Consider the following 16,972-nt stretch of genomic DNA (forward strand, 5'->3'; position numbering starts at 1 on the left):
ACAATACTATGCATAGAAATAATTTCCATGTACGCTATTTATCTCTCTCTAGGATTTAGGATAGAGTTTTATAATCTGATGTAAAAGTCTATAACAGATTGGCAGTGGACATTAATCTGGAACTCAAAAATCACCAAATATTTAAATGCAAAGTAAAAGAATACCTCATAAGCCACTCCTACAATATAGCTGAATACTTGGACTCAAGAATATGAATTCTACCCAGTTCTACCTAAATCTCTGGATCAGATAGATCTTGATTTTTCCAGTATATAAACAGCTAATAGTGGTCTTTACAAAGTTAAAATATTTTGCGTGAAGTATTGGATAGGAACAGCTCCTGATTAGTATAGGAGGAGGACCAGTGGGTCTTTTCAAAATAGTTTTTTTCTCCTCACACACACACACACACACACACACACACACACACACACACACACTTGTACTTCTCAGTAATGTTACTCAATGTCTCAGTGACTTATGTGACCTGATATATGTACTTTAGGTATGACTGTAAGAGATTTTCAGCTATTCCTTTGAGACCATAAGTTTCCAGTTTATCAAGTAGCAGCTCATGAGATACTGTGTCAAACACATGTGACAGAGCTAGGAACAAACATGCCACCCATTCTTTCTCATCTAATTTCATAAATTATGTGTAGGTCACATATGCTAGATGATGTTGAGTAGCCTTTTCTAAAACCATGTTGGGTTTTTCATAACACTTTTTCTTTCACAAGAAAGTTTTCAAATCTTAGTGCAATAATCATTTCTAATACTTTGGTTAGGACCAGAATTAAGCTGATGGCTCAGCAGTTTTTTGTGTAATGGCTGGACTATTGCACATGTTAATTCAGATCGGAGTACAACTTTATTTAAACTTTCACTGAAGAGGTGGAGCAGAACAAGAATGAGTGAATGTTCACATTTTCTAAGATAATGGAGGAAATTTCATCCCACCCAATAGAGACATGTTGTTGTTATGGTATTCAGCCCAGAGACTTGTTTGATGCAGCTCTCCATGGTACTCTATCCTGTGCAAGCTTCTGCATTTCCAGGTAACTACTGCACCCTACAAGCTCCTGAATCTGTTTAGTGTATTCATCTCTTGGTCTCCCTCTACAATTTTTACCCTCCACACTGCCTCCAGTACTAAATTGGTGATACCTTGATGCCTCAGAACATGTCCTGCCAATCGATCTCTTCTTCTTGTCAAGTTGTGCCACAAATTCCTCTTCTTCCCAATTCCATTCAGTACCTTCTCATTAGTTACATGATCTATCCATCTAATCTTCAACATTCTTCTGTAGCACATTCCAAAAGCTTGCATTCTCTTCTTGTCTAAACTATTTATCGTCCACCGACCATCATCAATTATTTTGCTCCTCAAATAGCAAAAATCATCAACTATATTCCATTATCCTCATTTTGCTTTTGTTGGTCCTTTGCTGTCTCTGACAGAATTACAATGCTGTCGGCAAACGTCAAAGATTTTATTTCTTATCCATGAATTTTAATTCATACTACAAATTTTTCTTTTGTTTCCATTATTGCATGCTCAATAACATAGGGGATAGGCTACAACCCTGTCTCACTCCCTTCCCAACCACTGCTTTCCTTTCATGTCCCTCGAATCTTATAACTGCCATCTGGTTTCTGTACAAATTGTAAATAGCTTATCGCCCCCTGTATTTTACCCTGCACCTTCAGAACCTGAAAGAGAGTATTCTAGTCAACATTGTCAAAAGCTTTTTCTGAGTCTACAAATGCTAGAAACATAGGTTTGCCTTTCCTTAACCTATCTTCTAAGATCAGTTGTAGAGTCAGTATTGCCTCATGTGTTCCTGCATTTCTACGGAATCCAAACTGATCTTCCACGAGATCAGCTTTTACCAGTTTATCTATTTTTCTGTAAAGAATTCGTATTAATATTTTGCAACTGTGACTTACTGAACTGATAATTTGGTAGTTTTCACACCTGTCAACACCTGCTTTCTGTGAGATCGGGATTATTATATTCTTCTTGAAGTCTGAGGGTATTTTGCCTATCTCATACATCTTGCTCACCAGATGGAAGAGTTTTGTCAGGACTGGCTCTTCTAAGGCAATCAGTAGTTCTAATGGAATGTTGTCTATTCCCGAGGCCTTGTTTTGACTTAGGTCTTTCAGTGCTCTATCAAATTCTTCAAGCAGTATCATATCTCCCACTTCATCTTCATCTATGCCCTCTTGCATTTCCATAATATTGCCCTCAAGTACATTGCCCTTGTGTAGACCCTCTATATACTCCTTCCACCTTTCTGCTTTCCCTTCTTTGCTTAGGACTGGTTTTCCACCTGAGTTCTTGCTATTTATACAGGTGTTCCTCTTTCCTCCAAAGGTCTCTTTAGTTTTCCTGTAGACAATATCTGCCTTACCACTAGTGATACGTGCTTCTAAATATTTACATTTGTCCTCTAGCCATCCCTGCTTAGTCACTTTGCACTTGCTGTTGATCTCAGTTTTGGGACATTTGTATTCCTTTTCACCTGCTTCATTTACTGCATTTTTATATTTTCTCCTTTCATGAATTAAATTCTATATATCTTCTGTTACCCAAGGATTTCTACAATCCCTCTTCTTTTTAACTGCTTGATTCTCTTCTGCCTTCACTATTTCAGCTCTCAAAGCTACCCACTCTTCTTCTACTGTATTTCTTTCCCCTGTTCTTGTCAGCCGTTCCCTAATACTCTCTCTGAAATTCTCTATAACCTCTGATTCTTTCAGTTTATCCAGATCCCATTTCCTTAAATTCCTATCTTTTTGCAGTTTCTTCAGTTTCAATCTACACTTCATAACCAATAAATTGTTGTCAGAGTCCACATCTGCCCCTGGAAATGTCTTACAATTTAAAACCTGGTTCCTAAATCTCTGTCTTACTATTACATAATCTATCTGCAACCTTCCAGTGTCTCCATGCCTCTTCCATGTAAACAACCTTCTTTCATGATTCTTAAACCAATTAAGTTGTGCTCTGCACAGAATTCTACCAGGTGGCTTCCCCTTTCATTCCTTACTGCCAGTCCATATTCACCTACTACTTTTCCTTCTCTTCCTTTACTTACTATTGCATCATACATTTCTCCAATCTCTTCATTAACTGTGGAGCTAGTTGGCATATAAACTTGTGCGAGGCATGGGCTTCATGTCTGTCTTGGCTACAATAATGCATTCACTATGCTGTTCATAGTAGCTTATCCGTGTTCCTATTTTTTTACTCATTCCTAGACCCACGCATTAGTGTTATTTGATTTTGTATTTACAAACCTGTATTCACTGACCAGAAGTCTTGTTCCTCATGCCACTGAACTTCACCAATTCCCACTATATCTAACTTCAACCTATCCATTTACCTTTTTAAATTTTCTAACCTACCTGCCCGATTAAGGGATCTGACATTCCATGCTCCAATCCGTAGAACGCCAGTTTTGTTTCTGCTGATGACGACATCCTCCTGAGCAGTCCCTGCCCAGAGATCCGAATGGGGGACTATTTTACCTCCAGAATATTTTACCCAAGAGGATGCGATCATCATTTAACCATACAGTAAAGCTGCATGCCCTTGGGAAAAATTGTGGGTGTAGTTTCCCCTTGCTTTCAGCTGTTCATAGTACCAGCACAGCAAGGCCATTTCTATTGTTGTTACAAAGCCAGATCAGTTGATCATCCAAACTATTGCCCCTGCAACTACTGAAAAAGCTGCTGCTCCTCTTCAGGAATCACACATTTGTCTGGCCTCTCAACAGACAACACTCTGTTGTGGTTGCACCTACAGTACAGCTATCTGTATCGCTGAGGCATGCAAGCCTCCCCTCCAATGGCAAGGTGCATGGTTCATGGGGAGGGGGAGTAGAGACATATATTGGCATTTTATATGTAATTTTCTCTGTACCTGTTTCATACACATACACTGGTTTTTGTACCCTGTAAGGAGTTCTGTAGTCATCAGCACCAGACTTCACACATATGCTATTTGAGTTAATAAAGTGGGTATTAAAAGCGCTGCTGACTACATAAGGGTCTAAGGCATTCACACTATCACTCTTCAGTTGGAATATTATTGACACTAGGTTTAGGTTATCTTCTGAGTCTCCCATTTACACAGTTCCATATTGATTTGTTTATGTTATTTGAGTTTGCTATTTTTTGTTGTAAGATTTCCTTTGTGAATAAATTCAGTGCTTGTTTGTAGGCTTTTCAACATGTTTGGTAGTTAGCTCTAGCTGATGTCTCTGCAAACTCTATGTATTTTCCAAGTAATAAACATTTTCTCTTACAGTTGTTTCTTTTCTGAAGGCAGTCTTGTACAATTTTGAGCATGTTTCTTTTTGAAAGTAATTGCACATGTTACATTTGAATTGGTAAGCAAAATATTATGGAAGGTCATCCATTTGTCTGCAACATTTTCTGTACAGTATAATTCATTCCATCTCGCAAGTTGCAAAAGACTCTAAAGATTTTTCATTCAGACATCTAATTTTCCTCATCTCATACGTACTTTGTGAATCATACCATGTTCAGTATTTCCATTGTCTGGCAAGACAATCAGAAAAGTGAAGGTTTATTATATCAAATCTGCAATTTAAGATTAAAAACAGTCATGATTGCAATAACATTTATTTCGGTGGTACCCAGTTTTGGTCATTGTTTGACCATCCTCAGATCCTCATACTGAAATATGAACATAAAATGGATTTATAGGGATGTCTGATAATAATGGCATCATAAAATACTTTGTATATAACAAATATTAAAGGAAGAAATTATACCCATGGTAGTAGGTGATGGCAGTGAATGAAGGAGATCTTGTAACTCCACAAACATCAACTATTAGTTGAGCAACACAGCTGTTGCTTAAATATGTGATGCTCCGCCCACTGCATACCGAATTGCATGAGTGATAGCCAGTCAGGCATACATGATGTAAAACAGTTGTTACAATAAGGTGTATACAGAATAGTTGCATGAAGCTGATAACAAATGAAGAAATAAGTATATTACGTCATATAAAGTACCTGCTATTAACAGAATTTTATCAGTATGTGATAAAAATATACATAATGTTTCAGAATTGATGGTCAATAATTCACACATGGGAAGTACAAGCCAAAAGTAGATTAAAAGCCCTGATAAACATGGGTCTGAAAATCAACCGTTGCCAAGGTATCGCATTAATTTGAGTTTGGAACCAACTGTAAACACCCCTGGATACCATGGTATTTATGATCGTATCTCAAAGTTTACAAATGCGCAACTACTTCCCTTTCTCCCTCTGTGCACTGTGTCATACTGGGCTCACAATCAGTTATGAACATGAAGGCACCATGGACAGAGATAACAACAATGAAGAGTATACTGACATGCACTTCTTGTATCGCAAAGCAAATGGCAGTGCCCTTGAGGCTGCACGATTGTATGAAAAAGCTTTTCCTCTCCACAGGCAGCCTGACAGGTGTACATTTAGCTGGTTACATCAGTGCCATAGAGAAACCAGGAGTTTCACACACCATGTACAAGAAGTTTGACCCAGATTCATAACACCTGATGTTGAGGAAAGAGTGTTACGCATTGTACACAAATGTCTGAATACTTCAACAAGGAGGATTGCTACCCAAGAGCTTGTCCTGGGTCATAGCAGTGTGTGGTACATTTTACATCAGCAAATACTCTATTCATATCATCTCCAGTGAGTGCAAGCCCTCAACAACCTAAGAGCTTGTCCTGAGTCATAGCAGTGTGTGGTAGATTTTACATCAGCAAATACTCTATCCATATCATCTTCAGTGAGTACAAGCCCTCAAGCCCTCCTAGAGAGAATTTCTACCAATGGGTGCAACAACAGTGTATTCTGAATCCCCTGTTTGTAAGCAGTATTGTGTTCATGGATGAAGCTGGATTTACCCATGATGGTATTGTTAGCTACCACAACTGTCACATTCAGGTTGATGTCAATCCTAATGCAACACATATATCACAACATCATCAACATTATTTCCTGAATGTCTGGGCAGGACTGCTCGGAGACTGCATAACTGGAAAACACTTCCTACCAGAGACTAATCAGACAGCAGGATATGTGCTTTCTGCAGACTGTACTTCCAGATGTACATGATGATGACCCACTGCCCAAACATGTGGCTCATGTACAATGATGTTCCAGCACATTTTCATTTACGAGTACGCCAGCTTCTAACCCAGACATATGGTCAACATTAGATAGGTAGAGGAGGGCTGGTGCCATGTCCTCCAAGTTTTAAATCCATGGATTTGTGTGTGTGGGGTGATGTCAGAAGCCTGGTCTATGCTACCGAGGTCAACGCTCTTGAGGAATTATGCTTGTGGATTGAAGCAGCCTTCCAGGATTTACGAAATTTCCCAGTACTGTCTGAGAGGATTCACAACTCATTTCAGAGATGAGTTCAATGTTGCTTTCAGATGCATGGACAACATTTTGAACACCTACTTTAACGTTTAGAGATGTCATGTGTTCCTAGACACTGATGAACTGCAACAGAAAATATGCTGTAATTTGACAACAATTGATTTGTGGACCCATGTTCATTCAAGCTTTTTTGCTATTTTTGGTCTGTTCTTTCCATGAATGAATTACTGACCATCACTTCTGAAACACCCATTTTATAAAAGATATAACTAATCAAAATCAGTTGTGAGAACACTGATAGTGATCTGTGGGAGTTTATCACAAACTCATAGATTTTACGCCACAAAAAATATTGGCTATGTGATGCCAATGGTTCCCATGGAGATGGCCTTGCCGTATCGACATGTACCTTCCAGCAGAAGATGATTTCAGAGCTGTGACAGCGACTGGATATTAAATCCACGCTGGCACGCAGGCTGACATGTAGAAATGCACGCCAGGTATTGCAAATTGCTCCTAGGTCATAGTGCCAGTGAAAATACAGCTTAAGTGATGTCGTTATTTACTACATAAACTGTGTGGTGGTGTTGATATGCAAGATTCAACAGAAAATGACTTCAGAGTTGCAGTAGCAGCTAAGTGTTACAAAATACTGGCATGCAAGAAAGACAACTGGCATAATATGTGTCAGGTCCTCCATATGACATTGCCCAAGTACCCAACATGATAACAAGCAAAGTAGGTACATAATATCTAAAGCATGAAAAATAAGTTACATCAAAAGAATTATGGCACAAAATCTCATTGACCCAGGAGATAGTCAAAAGCAAAAAACAATGAGTATAAGAAACTGAAGTTTAAAAGAACTGTGAATATAGTTGTTTACATTCATAAGTATTCCACAAAATTCCTTAACATAGTGTATATAATGTCAGATGTACGGATATATAGGCTACATCACTATGATATAATACATCAAAGACCCATATAAGGGGCCATAAATGTAAAACAAACACATAAGCAGTCAGAAGTTAAAAGATACTGTGAATATAGTTGTTTACAGTCACAAAATGTCCATAAGACTTCTGCTGAATGTGAAGATCAATTCCTCCACACTGCTTCCATGGTAAACAATGATGTTTCCCAAACAGTATTCTCATGATCTAGGAGCAATTTTCAATACTTGGCATGCATTTCTACTGCTAGCCTGCATGTCGGTGCATATTTAACATCCAGTCAGATTTGCGGCTCTGAAATCACCTTCTGCTGGATGGCACATATTGATACGACAAGGCTGTCTCCATGGGAACCATTGGCATTGCTTAACCACTGTCTTTTCTGGGATAACTCTACGAGTTTATGATAAATCCCCAAAGATGGCTATCGGTGTTCTCACAAGCAATTATGATTGATTCTCTCCTTTACATTCTGTTTGTAGCAGTTATTTTATGTAACATAATGTACCCACTTCTTCATTTTTTATTAGCTTTCAAATAACTATTTTGTATATCCCTTACTGTGATGGCTGTTTTACAACCTGTATGCCTGACTGGGTATCGCTGATGTAATTTAGTATGCTGTGGGAGGAGCATCGTGTATTTAAACAACAACTTTGTTGCTCTCCTTAGCAGATATGTTCATGGAGTTACAAGACCCACTGCATTTACCACCACCACCTACCTTCATGGGTATAATTTCTTCTTTTAATATTTGTTATATATGTTGTATTTTACATGTTACTAATATTATCAGACATCCTTCTAAATCTACTCTATGTTTGTATTTCATTATCAGGGTCTGAGGATGGTCAAACACTAACTGAAACTGGTTACCAGCAAAATAAATGTTTTTGCAATTGACACTGTTTTTAATCCATTTTGAAAGTAGTTTTAGCCAGACCGCTGTTTCTCCACAAGAAATCTTCTCAAAAACAAAATTACTAACTCTGCAGATATCTAAGAAGGTGTAAAAGTGATCTATAGAGCTAGAGGTGTCTAGTTAATCCAGTTGGCCCATCAACTCTGTCTACAGATTATAACTACATAGAAAATCATTTAGTTTTTCATAAACTGTAATGTACTTTAAGGAATCTGTATTGAAATCACCAGCTAAATCATATTGTCTTACATGTGAAACAATGCTATATTAGTGTGGAAGACACAGTACATGCAGAAATTATTTTTCTATTTTGTACTGCAGTTGAATGTATCGCACTTCATTTGTAACTCATATCTATTGTTTGCTGAGACTGTACAATGAGAATATTACACGGAGTTGATAATGAAAAGTGTGCTTACAGAACCTTAGAATTCTTACACTTACATTGGAGTTATAAGTGTAAGTGTAAGAATCCCAAGGTATTTTCTGCAAGACAATTAGTTAACAACTCTGCATGTTATTCTTACTGCACAGCTTGAAAGAAAAATACTTTATTGGCCACAGAAGATTATGCTGTAAAGCAGGGAGGAGAGAAGATGTGAAAACATGCAAGAACTTTTGTCTGAACATTAACAAAATGACAGACATACAGTTTTAAGTGAAAAGCAAAAATAAAAATAACAAAACTGTTCTGGAACAATGACATTTAGATTATTGACAAAATATTCAGAGTGAGCTTACATACGATTAGAATGACATGAAACGACTAGAGTCTGCAGTGGATTCTGTCTTCTAATACATCATGTGCTCATCTCTCATGGATTCACAGACTGTGTGTCAGTAATATGACAGACTTTCAAAGAAGTCACTGATATGCATAGACATCATAATGTTGCTACTGCCACATGAGATCTTCTCTAACATGTTGTAAAGATTGTAACATGTTTCCTGTTCTCTCTAGGTTAACACTTACTGTGAACTGGCTTTTAAATTGGATCATGAGTATTCATTCAAGAAGGTATTAGGACATTTATTCGTGTTCCATGTATCATAATTTCCACCACAATTTGTACAATTTTACCATTGTATTATGGTGAGTATAACACAAAATGCTGGTCTTTTGACACAGATGGCTAACAATTCAGTTTGCCTCAAAGTATCTTGTCCTGGTGTTTCTCTGAAGTCTGCTGCTTGTTGAGGATCAGACTTCTGTCCATTACATCTTATGCAAATTAAGTTCTACTGAGATTCTGTCACCCATGACCAACCTAATAAGGGCAGTCAAATGAAAACAAGACAGACTATACAACAAGCATGCAGTGAACATTGGCAAGGCTGGTAGAAGTATGTATAGAAGCGCCCTCTTTTGGGAATCAGGAAGGAACACTGAAACATTAACTGTTGCACCTTTTCTCTGTTATATGTGCTTGACATAAGGTCAGGGAGTCATATGTGGATCTGACTCCACTGTCAAGACTGGAAAACAAGAACAGCAAGGTGAAGTGCAGTTTTCGATTGTGTATGGAGTGTCAGGAAGAGAAATTCAAGCCCAAATGTGTGCTGTGTATGGAAAAAAAAGTATGTCACTTGCAAGTGTGTTTGCATGGACTAAATGACTTTGAGAAGGACAGGTGTCATTTAAAGACAGCAGTCAAGCTCATTGTGTCACTTACCTTCTGTCCTTGCTGTGGTGGATGCTGCTATCAAAAATGAGCGACGATGGACATGGCTCATGTTTGGCATCACTCATGGTACCACTCATGCCCTTGTGACAGGGCACCTGAAGTTCAGCAAAATCTGTGCACAGTGGGTTTCCCACAGCCTGATGGAGCAGCAGAAATTGAATAGAACCTCAACATTCCTGCATCACCTGGAATGGTTTCATGATGAAGAATATTGTTTCCTGTTCCGGATGGTCATGGGAGATGAAACATAGTGTCATCATTTTGAGCTGGAGAGCAACTATAGAAGCACATGGATTCATCTCCACTAAAAAAAATCTGAAGATGTGCATGCCAGTGCCAGGAAAGTCATGCTGACCTTTTGCTTCAACTGTAAGGGCCTACTGCTAATTAACTTTCTTGAACATGGCACCACAATTAATGCACAGCAGTACATGGCCACTATGCAAAAATTGAAGTGCGCCATCAAGTCCAAGCACCTAAGAGTGTTAACAGGTAGCATCAGTCTGCTGCAGGATAATGCTTGCCTGAATGTTGTGTCTACACTATACAACTTTTGCTGGAAAGCCCTCACACATCCACTATACAGTCCCAATCTCTCCTGATGTGATTTCCATATTTTTTGAGCTCCGTAGGAAGACATTCATGGCCATCAGTTTGTTTCGGATGAAGAGTTGACACCTGGGTTCAATCAAGGGTCCATAGGCGACCAAAAACAATTTTCCATGAAGGCATTGACCGTCATCTCTCACAGTGGGATAAAGTAGTAACAGTTATGGTGATTAATTTTAAAACGGTAAACAGTTTACTTACTTTTCTCCCATCTGACCTGTTTTCATTTGACTGCCCCTTATAGGTTGATAGTGAACATAATCAGTGATTTAAAATTTGTGCCCTACCCTTGGCATGAAACATTGTGAATCTCAATGAATTTTGCCATGTGGCACCAGCTATATAAATAATCACCCTTTCTCTTATTCTTAGGCACAATGGTCAGATTGTATCCTCATGATATGATCCAGTCAAAACACTTACTCACATGACAAACAACAACACTGCACTTAATACAAGATTGAGCTTGAAATAGTTATGGTGAAATGCTATCAGGTCCATGAAAATGATTTGATAATACAATCTTGAGTAAGCACAGTTGACTGTTTTAAGAGATATTTCCGAAGTAACTATAAAAAAACACAAAAGTGCTTCTTATACAAGTCCATAAAAAAAAAGTAAAAGAATTTCTTCTTGAGCTCAGCATTTATGAAACTGATGAATTTTTAAGGGAGGCAAAGAATATGGCATGATTACACTTTGTGACCAGTTTTTATATGCTTCTATACATGAGTAAGTCTGTAATTGGCTAAATTTACTATGCAATATCAATTTGTACCAGAAGTTTCTCTGTTTTGTTTTTGTGTGAAGGTACCATAATTATTTGTGTAATATTTATATTGTGTAATATTTTTCTTGTTTTTGTAATTATTTTTGTAACATTTATACTATGTAATATTGACTTTTGAAATGCCTCAGATGATCTCTGAGGTCTTTACAACAATAAAAATCAATCAATCAATCTATCTATCACATGGTTATGCTGATACCGGTCCCCTGATTTTCACACTTTCCTGCATTCATTATCGAGTTCCTTAACTATGTTATACTTTTTATTAATTCTGCTATATAAAATGTATTTTTTTATTTCACTATACTACATTCCCAGATACGCAACTTTCCATAGTTTTATTTGCATATCATATTTAAGTGACTTCACTCAAGTCAGTTACAAGCATTTTCATTTCCCCGTTTCTTGTTCCATTCCCAACCAGCTTCCTAATATTCATTTATTATGTTTTATCCCCTTATTTTGTGAGTCTCTTTCATTATAAGCTTGTATCCTTTGTTTTTATCATTTTATCATTCCACTTGCTATTCCATCGACTGGAAACTGCTGTTCTGTGATACGTCAAATACTTTTTGTTTTAACAGATATTATTAGCTTCAAAAATTTCAAATCTTTTCTGTTTCATTCTGTGCTTTTCTTCCAACTTGCGTTTTAATTCTAAATATATTGGCAGTGTGTTAGCACTTTTTGCTATCTGTGTATTATTTCCCCTTTTCTTTCTGATATTTAATTCAGAAACTTGCAGAAGATAATATTTGAAATATCATATGCAACTACTAAATTGTATAAAAAAGTAACATATTTACCAAAAATAGTTTGTTTACAACTGTGTATCTGCATTTCAGATGTCTCAATGCAAAGTTATATGATGAGCTGTTTAGTGAATCAAGTCATAACAGTCATCTAACAATATGTGTATCTTAATCATTAGATGAGAAAGTGCATGTGGCAATATTCTATTAATAACAACACACTAGTGTATTTGAAGTTAATGTCATACACAGTTTGTATCATGATTTGTTTAAAATGAATTTCAAGCAGTGGTGGATGTCACAGAGCAGATTATAATTATTTTTTCTTTTGTAAACTGTGTTGAACAATTTTTCAGTATCAGGGAGTACTATTGATTTGTTTCCAAAATAGGCTTTTTTCTCTGATGGTTACTTTCATAAATCAGCTCTCAAAGAGTAATACAATGTTTTGTGAAATGTCAAGGTTATTCATTACTGATATGCATTACTGTAGTTCTACAACAGTTATAAAATATATCACACAAGTACACAATTTCAATATTTTTAAAGTAATGTGAAGCCCAATGTTACAGGTAATTAGGGAGAGAAAGGCCTCAAGACTGAACAATAATAAAGATCTGAATCCCAAAGATGATGAGGAGGAAGTCTTTGGTAGGTACACATGACACAATATTGATATAATTATGTGTACTGTAATCTGTACACTCTACAAAGTTAAAAAACTAGTTGAAAATGTGCCTCTAAATGTTGTCGGTGCATTTTTCACATTATTTCTCTGTAAAAATCTGAGCTTTCAATAATATCCACCGTGTCTTCATTAGAAAGCAACTGACTGTCAAAGAAGTAAGTGGATCACACAAACGCTAATGATCCAGTAATGTCAACTGCTCACTGTGAGCACAGATTACACTGTGCCATAGCATCTTCATTTATACACTATGTTCAATAGGAGGCCTACTCCTACACAGTCTCTTGGTATTAAATTCTTGCTTCTATGTTTTGTTGAGGACTAGCACACATCTCCAATGAAGTCACTCACACACATTCTGATTTCTATAGGCTCTTTGATTATTGTATTCCATTAGTTTGAAGCGTAGGCAAGGATTCGTGTCTGCTGAAACAAGATATTGTCCTTACTTGTGTATGTTTGCCAACAGCAGATTTTTCTAGATTTTTGTACTCGGTGTGTCACTGACATTCAGTACAGCACTAGCTAGTGGTTCAGATAAATTGGCCTATTTAGTGACATGGAATACTGTAAACACTTCGGACTTTGAGGCCATGACTAATCTTCACAGGCTGCAACATCTCTTTGATTTTCTTAGGCAGCTAAGAAAATTAAATTACTGGGTCTCAGCCATCAAAGAGGCTGTGGAAATCAGAATTCATACCAACAACTTCTTTATTTTGGACCACTTTAGTAAATTACTTCCATAGTAATATACTTTTCTAGTAACACTTCCATAGTAATATACTTTTCTAGTAACTGTCGGAAAGCTCAATTTCCATTTACTTCTTTAGTTGTAACTAAAGTAGAAATGCCTTTTTACTAAAGAAGTAAGCCATTTCAGCATTTTGCTGCCATTTCAGTTCCTCTCAGAAATATTGCCACAAACATTGCACCACGAATAATAATAACAACACTCAATGCTCAAATTATCATAAAAATTACAACAATCAAAGTAAAGAAGGATAAGGTGTTTTCAAAAGCTGCATAGTTGTATGAAGTGCTTTATTCGCAGCTACTGATTTCACATCGGTGTAGGAACATCTTCAGGTTTATCTATCAAAAATAAAAATCACTGTGAAAATTTTTTGAAATGGTAGGAATACAGAACCATAGTTTTCACATTTAACAAGACACAATGACAAGTACTCAAAATGGTTATATGTCCATAATGTTGGTGACAGTAATGGAGTCCCGGATTTCCATGTTAAAAGTTAAACCACAATGGTGGGTTGTCATAATAAAATTGATGACACCCAAAAGATGCTTGTAAAAATGTACAAAGCATGCCTGCTGAATGAGTCAGACCTAGAAAAAAATGAGAGAAAAACTAATAATGAATGGAACATGTGGTGTATGTAGTCCATGGATGCAATGAACAGCGTAAGTCCATAGTGCCATCTTCCTTCTTTTTCACTTCCATCTGATTTCCTCTTCCAGCTGCTCATGTGTTTACTTTGGTTGCCTCTTAGTCAATGTGGCCTTCCACTTTCTTGTGTATTGCTTGTCTCCACAGACTCCTTACACCACATCAGCCACTTATCAGTGTGACAGAAGTACACACATTCATGCGATTTTAACTTTTACTACATTGGTTTTACGCAGCTGGTGTCTGCTGGATCTTATGATAAATCCTATGTGGTGTTATCCAGTAAGCTATTTTTCAGATTTCTTTCATTTGCAATATTTTGTTTTCGTGCTGGATTATTATTTTTGGGATAATATTTCTTGTATACTTTCCCTAGACATCAGTTATTTTTGGGCAGTTTATCCCTGCTCAGAGCAGTTCCATTCATTATTAGCCCCCCCCCCCCCCCCCATACACACACACTCTTTTCTAGGCCTGGCTCATTCAGCAACCGTGTTTTGTAAATTTTTACTAACATCTTTCGGGTGTACTCAATTTTGTTATGACAACCCACCATTGTGGTTTGACTTTTAACGTGGATAACTTCTGAAAGCTGGGACTCCACCCACATTATGGAAATATAATCATTGCGAGTACTTGTAATTGTTTCTTGTTGAATGTCAACACTACAGTTCTATATTTCTGCCATTTCAAAAATTTCACCCTGTGATTTGTATTTTTGACAGATAAACCTGTAGATGCATCTATGCTGACATGATACTGGTAGTTGTGAATAAAGCACCTCATACAACTTTGCAGCTTTTGGAAACATCTCATCATTCTTGAGTTTTTAATTGTTGTAATTTTTAAACAGCTGTTGAGTGTTGATTGTTGTTATTGTTATTGCTAATGTCTCTAAGCTGTGGTTGCCCTCCTCAGAAAGTTGTTTGTATTATTGCATCACTTTCTGATAATAATATCATGTTAGCTTAATCTATTGGTGACACATGTTAATTCAAGGAGAACTTGCAGGTTGGAGTATGAGCTGACAGCAACATGGAGATGGGCAAGAACAATTAAGTATTAAGAAACATATTCCTGATATTTGCGGTACACTCGTGAAACGGTCGTAGGGGAAAATGCCAACTTCATCGCTACCTCGGAGATGCTGTGTGCCATTGCCCATGTGCCAACTATAACATCAAGTTCAAACTCACTTAAACCTTGATAACCTGCCATTGTAGCAGCAGTAACCAGTCTAATAACTGTGCCAGACACTTGTTTTCTTGTACAGGCATTGCTGACTGCAGCGATATATTCTGCCTGTTTACATATCTCTGTATATGAATAAGTGTGCCTATACCAGTTTCTTTGGTGCTTCAGTATACATTTTATTTGCTTGATATTTTTTCCAATGGTTACTATGTTCCTGTTTTTCACATGACATAATATTTATGTTTATTATTTCAGTATCAGTACATTTAATTTTTGTAATCACCACATTCTAATATTTACTTGTATTACCAAATTTATAAAAGTAGACATCTTGTTTTCTGTAGAAATAATCAAAACATCTTTATTGTACAACTCTGTGAACTGAAGTAAGAAACAAAACTAAAATGTTAATCCTCTAACTGGAAAAAAAAGATATAGAGAAACATAACTATAAAATAGGGCATATTTCACTGATGCAGTGATGATCCAGAGCCTTATTTATTCATTTCAGAAGGAAAAGACTTTACACGAACTTGTTATTTTAGTAGCGAATTAGGTACAATTTTAATTAAGATCGTCAAGTATAATAGACCTTCTGCCTGCAGCATCTGCTTCTGGTTGAAATGTGTATTGAGCACATTGATCAGTGTCATTCATCTCTACAGCATCAGGATGAAACACATCTCTAACTTCTATTCCAAAGTTGTGCAGCATTCACAATAAATTTACACACTTGTGTTGTCTATGTTGTATTGTTTTAGTGAGAATGTGGAAATGTTTTTTCCAAACGATGAATGTATACCCTTTTACATGTCTGGTAGCAATACGGTATTTGTTGTAGTGCCCTTTGGCTCCCATGTGAGGCTGAAACACAGGAATCATAAGATGTTTCTCTAACAAGCAACTCATTATATTGTCCATTTTCAAATTCTACAGCAACTCTACTGATGTCCCAAACACAAGCATCATGCATGGAGACCAACCAGTGGCTTACCATGTTCAAAATCTTCATATTGACGTCACAGATAATTTGTGTATTGAAGGAAAAAAATTCTTTTGATTTCTATATAGTTCTGCTTGTGCACCAGGAGGAAAAAGTATGAATATATGTATGCAATCTATGGCCCCTATGACATTTGGAAATCCACCAATTCAATAGATTCCCTTTTGTTCTGTGATATAGTTTCTTGGTTCTGTGGCAAGGACACATACAGTGACTTTAAGGTAATTAAACTATTTACCACACTATTACAAGCTCTTCCAGCAACAGTGCGATGGGTGTTAATGAGAGCCCCTGCTACAATTTGATAAGTAGTAGTGTGAAAGATTCGCAGACCACAGAGAAGTTGCAGTCTAGGAGACAAACCATGGTTCCTATCAGAATTATGGTGCAGTAATGACCCCAGTATACCAAGCAGCGACTCAACAGATTTCTCACGAAACTCAAACCAATCTTTGAAGTCATTGTCACTATGCTTCACAAGTAGGTCCCTTCTCTCAATTAAAACCCTCATCCTTGGGGTGTCTATCTCTTCCTCCATTTCCAT

General features: G+C 36.9%; 1 protein-coding gene across 1 annotated transcript in view; it reads left to right on the forward strand.

Moving 5' to 3' along the window:
• Positions 1-16,972, forward strand: part of LOC124612908 (cytochrome P450 4C1-like) — a 109,243-nt gene that overhangs the window by 82,370 nt on the left and 9,901 nt on the right. Inside the window, exon 8 of the mRNA XM_047141394.1 lies at positions 12,708-12,786. Within this exon, the coding sequence (XP_046997350.1) occupies positions 12,708-12,786 (79 nt within the window). The remainder of the gene's footprint in view (positions 1-12,707; positions 12,787-16,972) is intronic.

Source organism: Schistocerca americana, chromosome 4 (assembly GCF_021461395.2).
Source record: "Schistocerca americana isolate TAMUIC-IGC-003095 chromosome 4, iqSchAmer2.1, whole genome shotgun sequence".
Taxonomy (NCBI): Eukaryota; Metazoa; Arthropoda; class Insecta; order Orthoptera; family Acrididae; genus Schistocerca; species Schistocerca americana.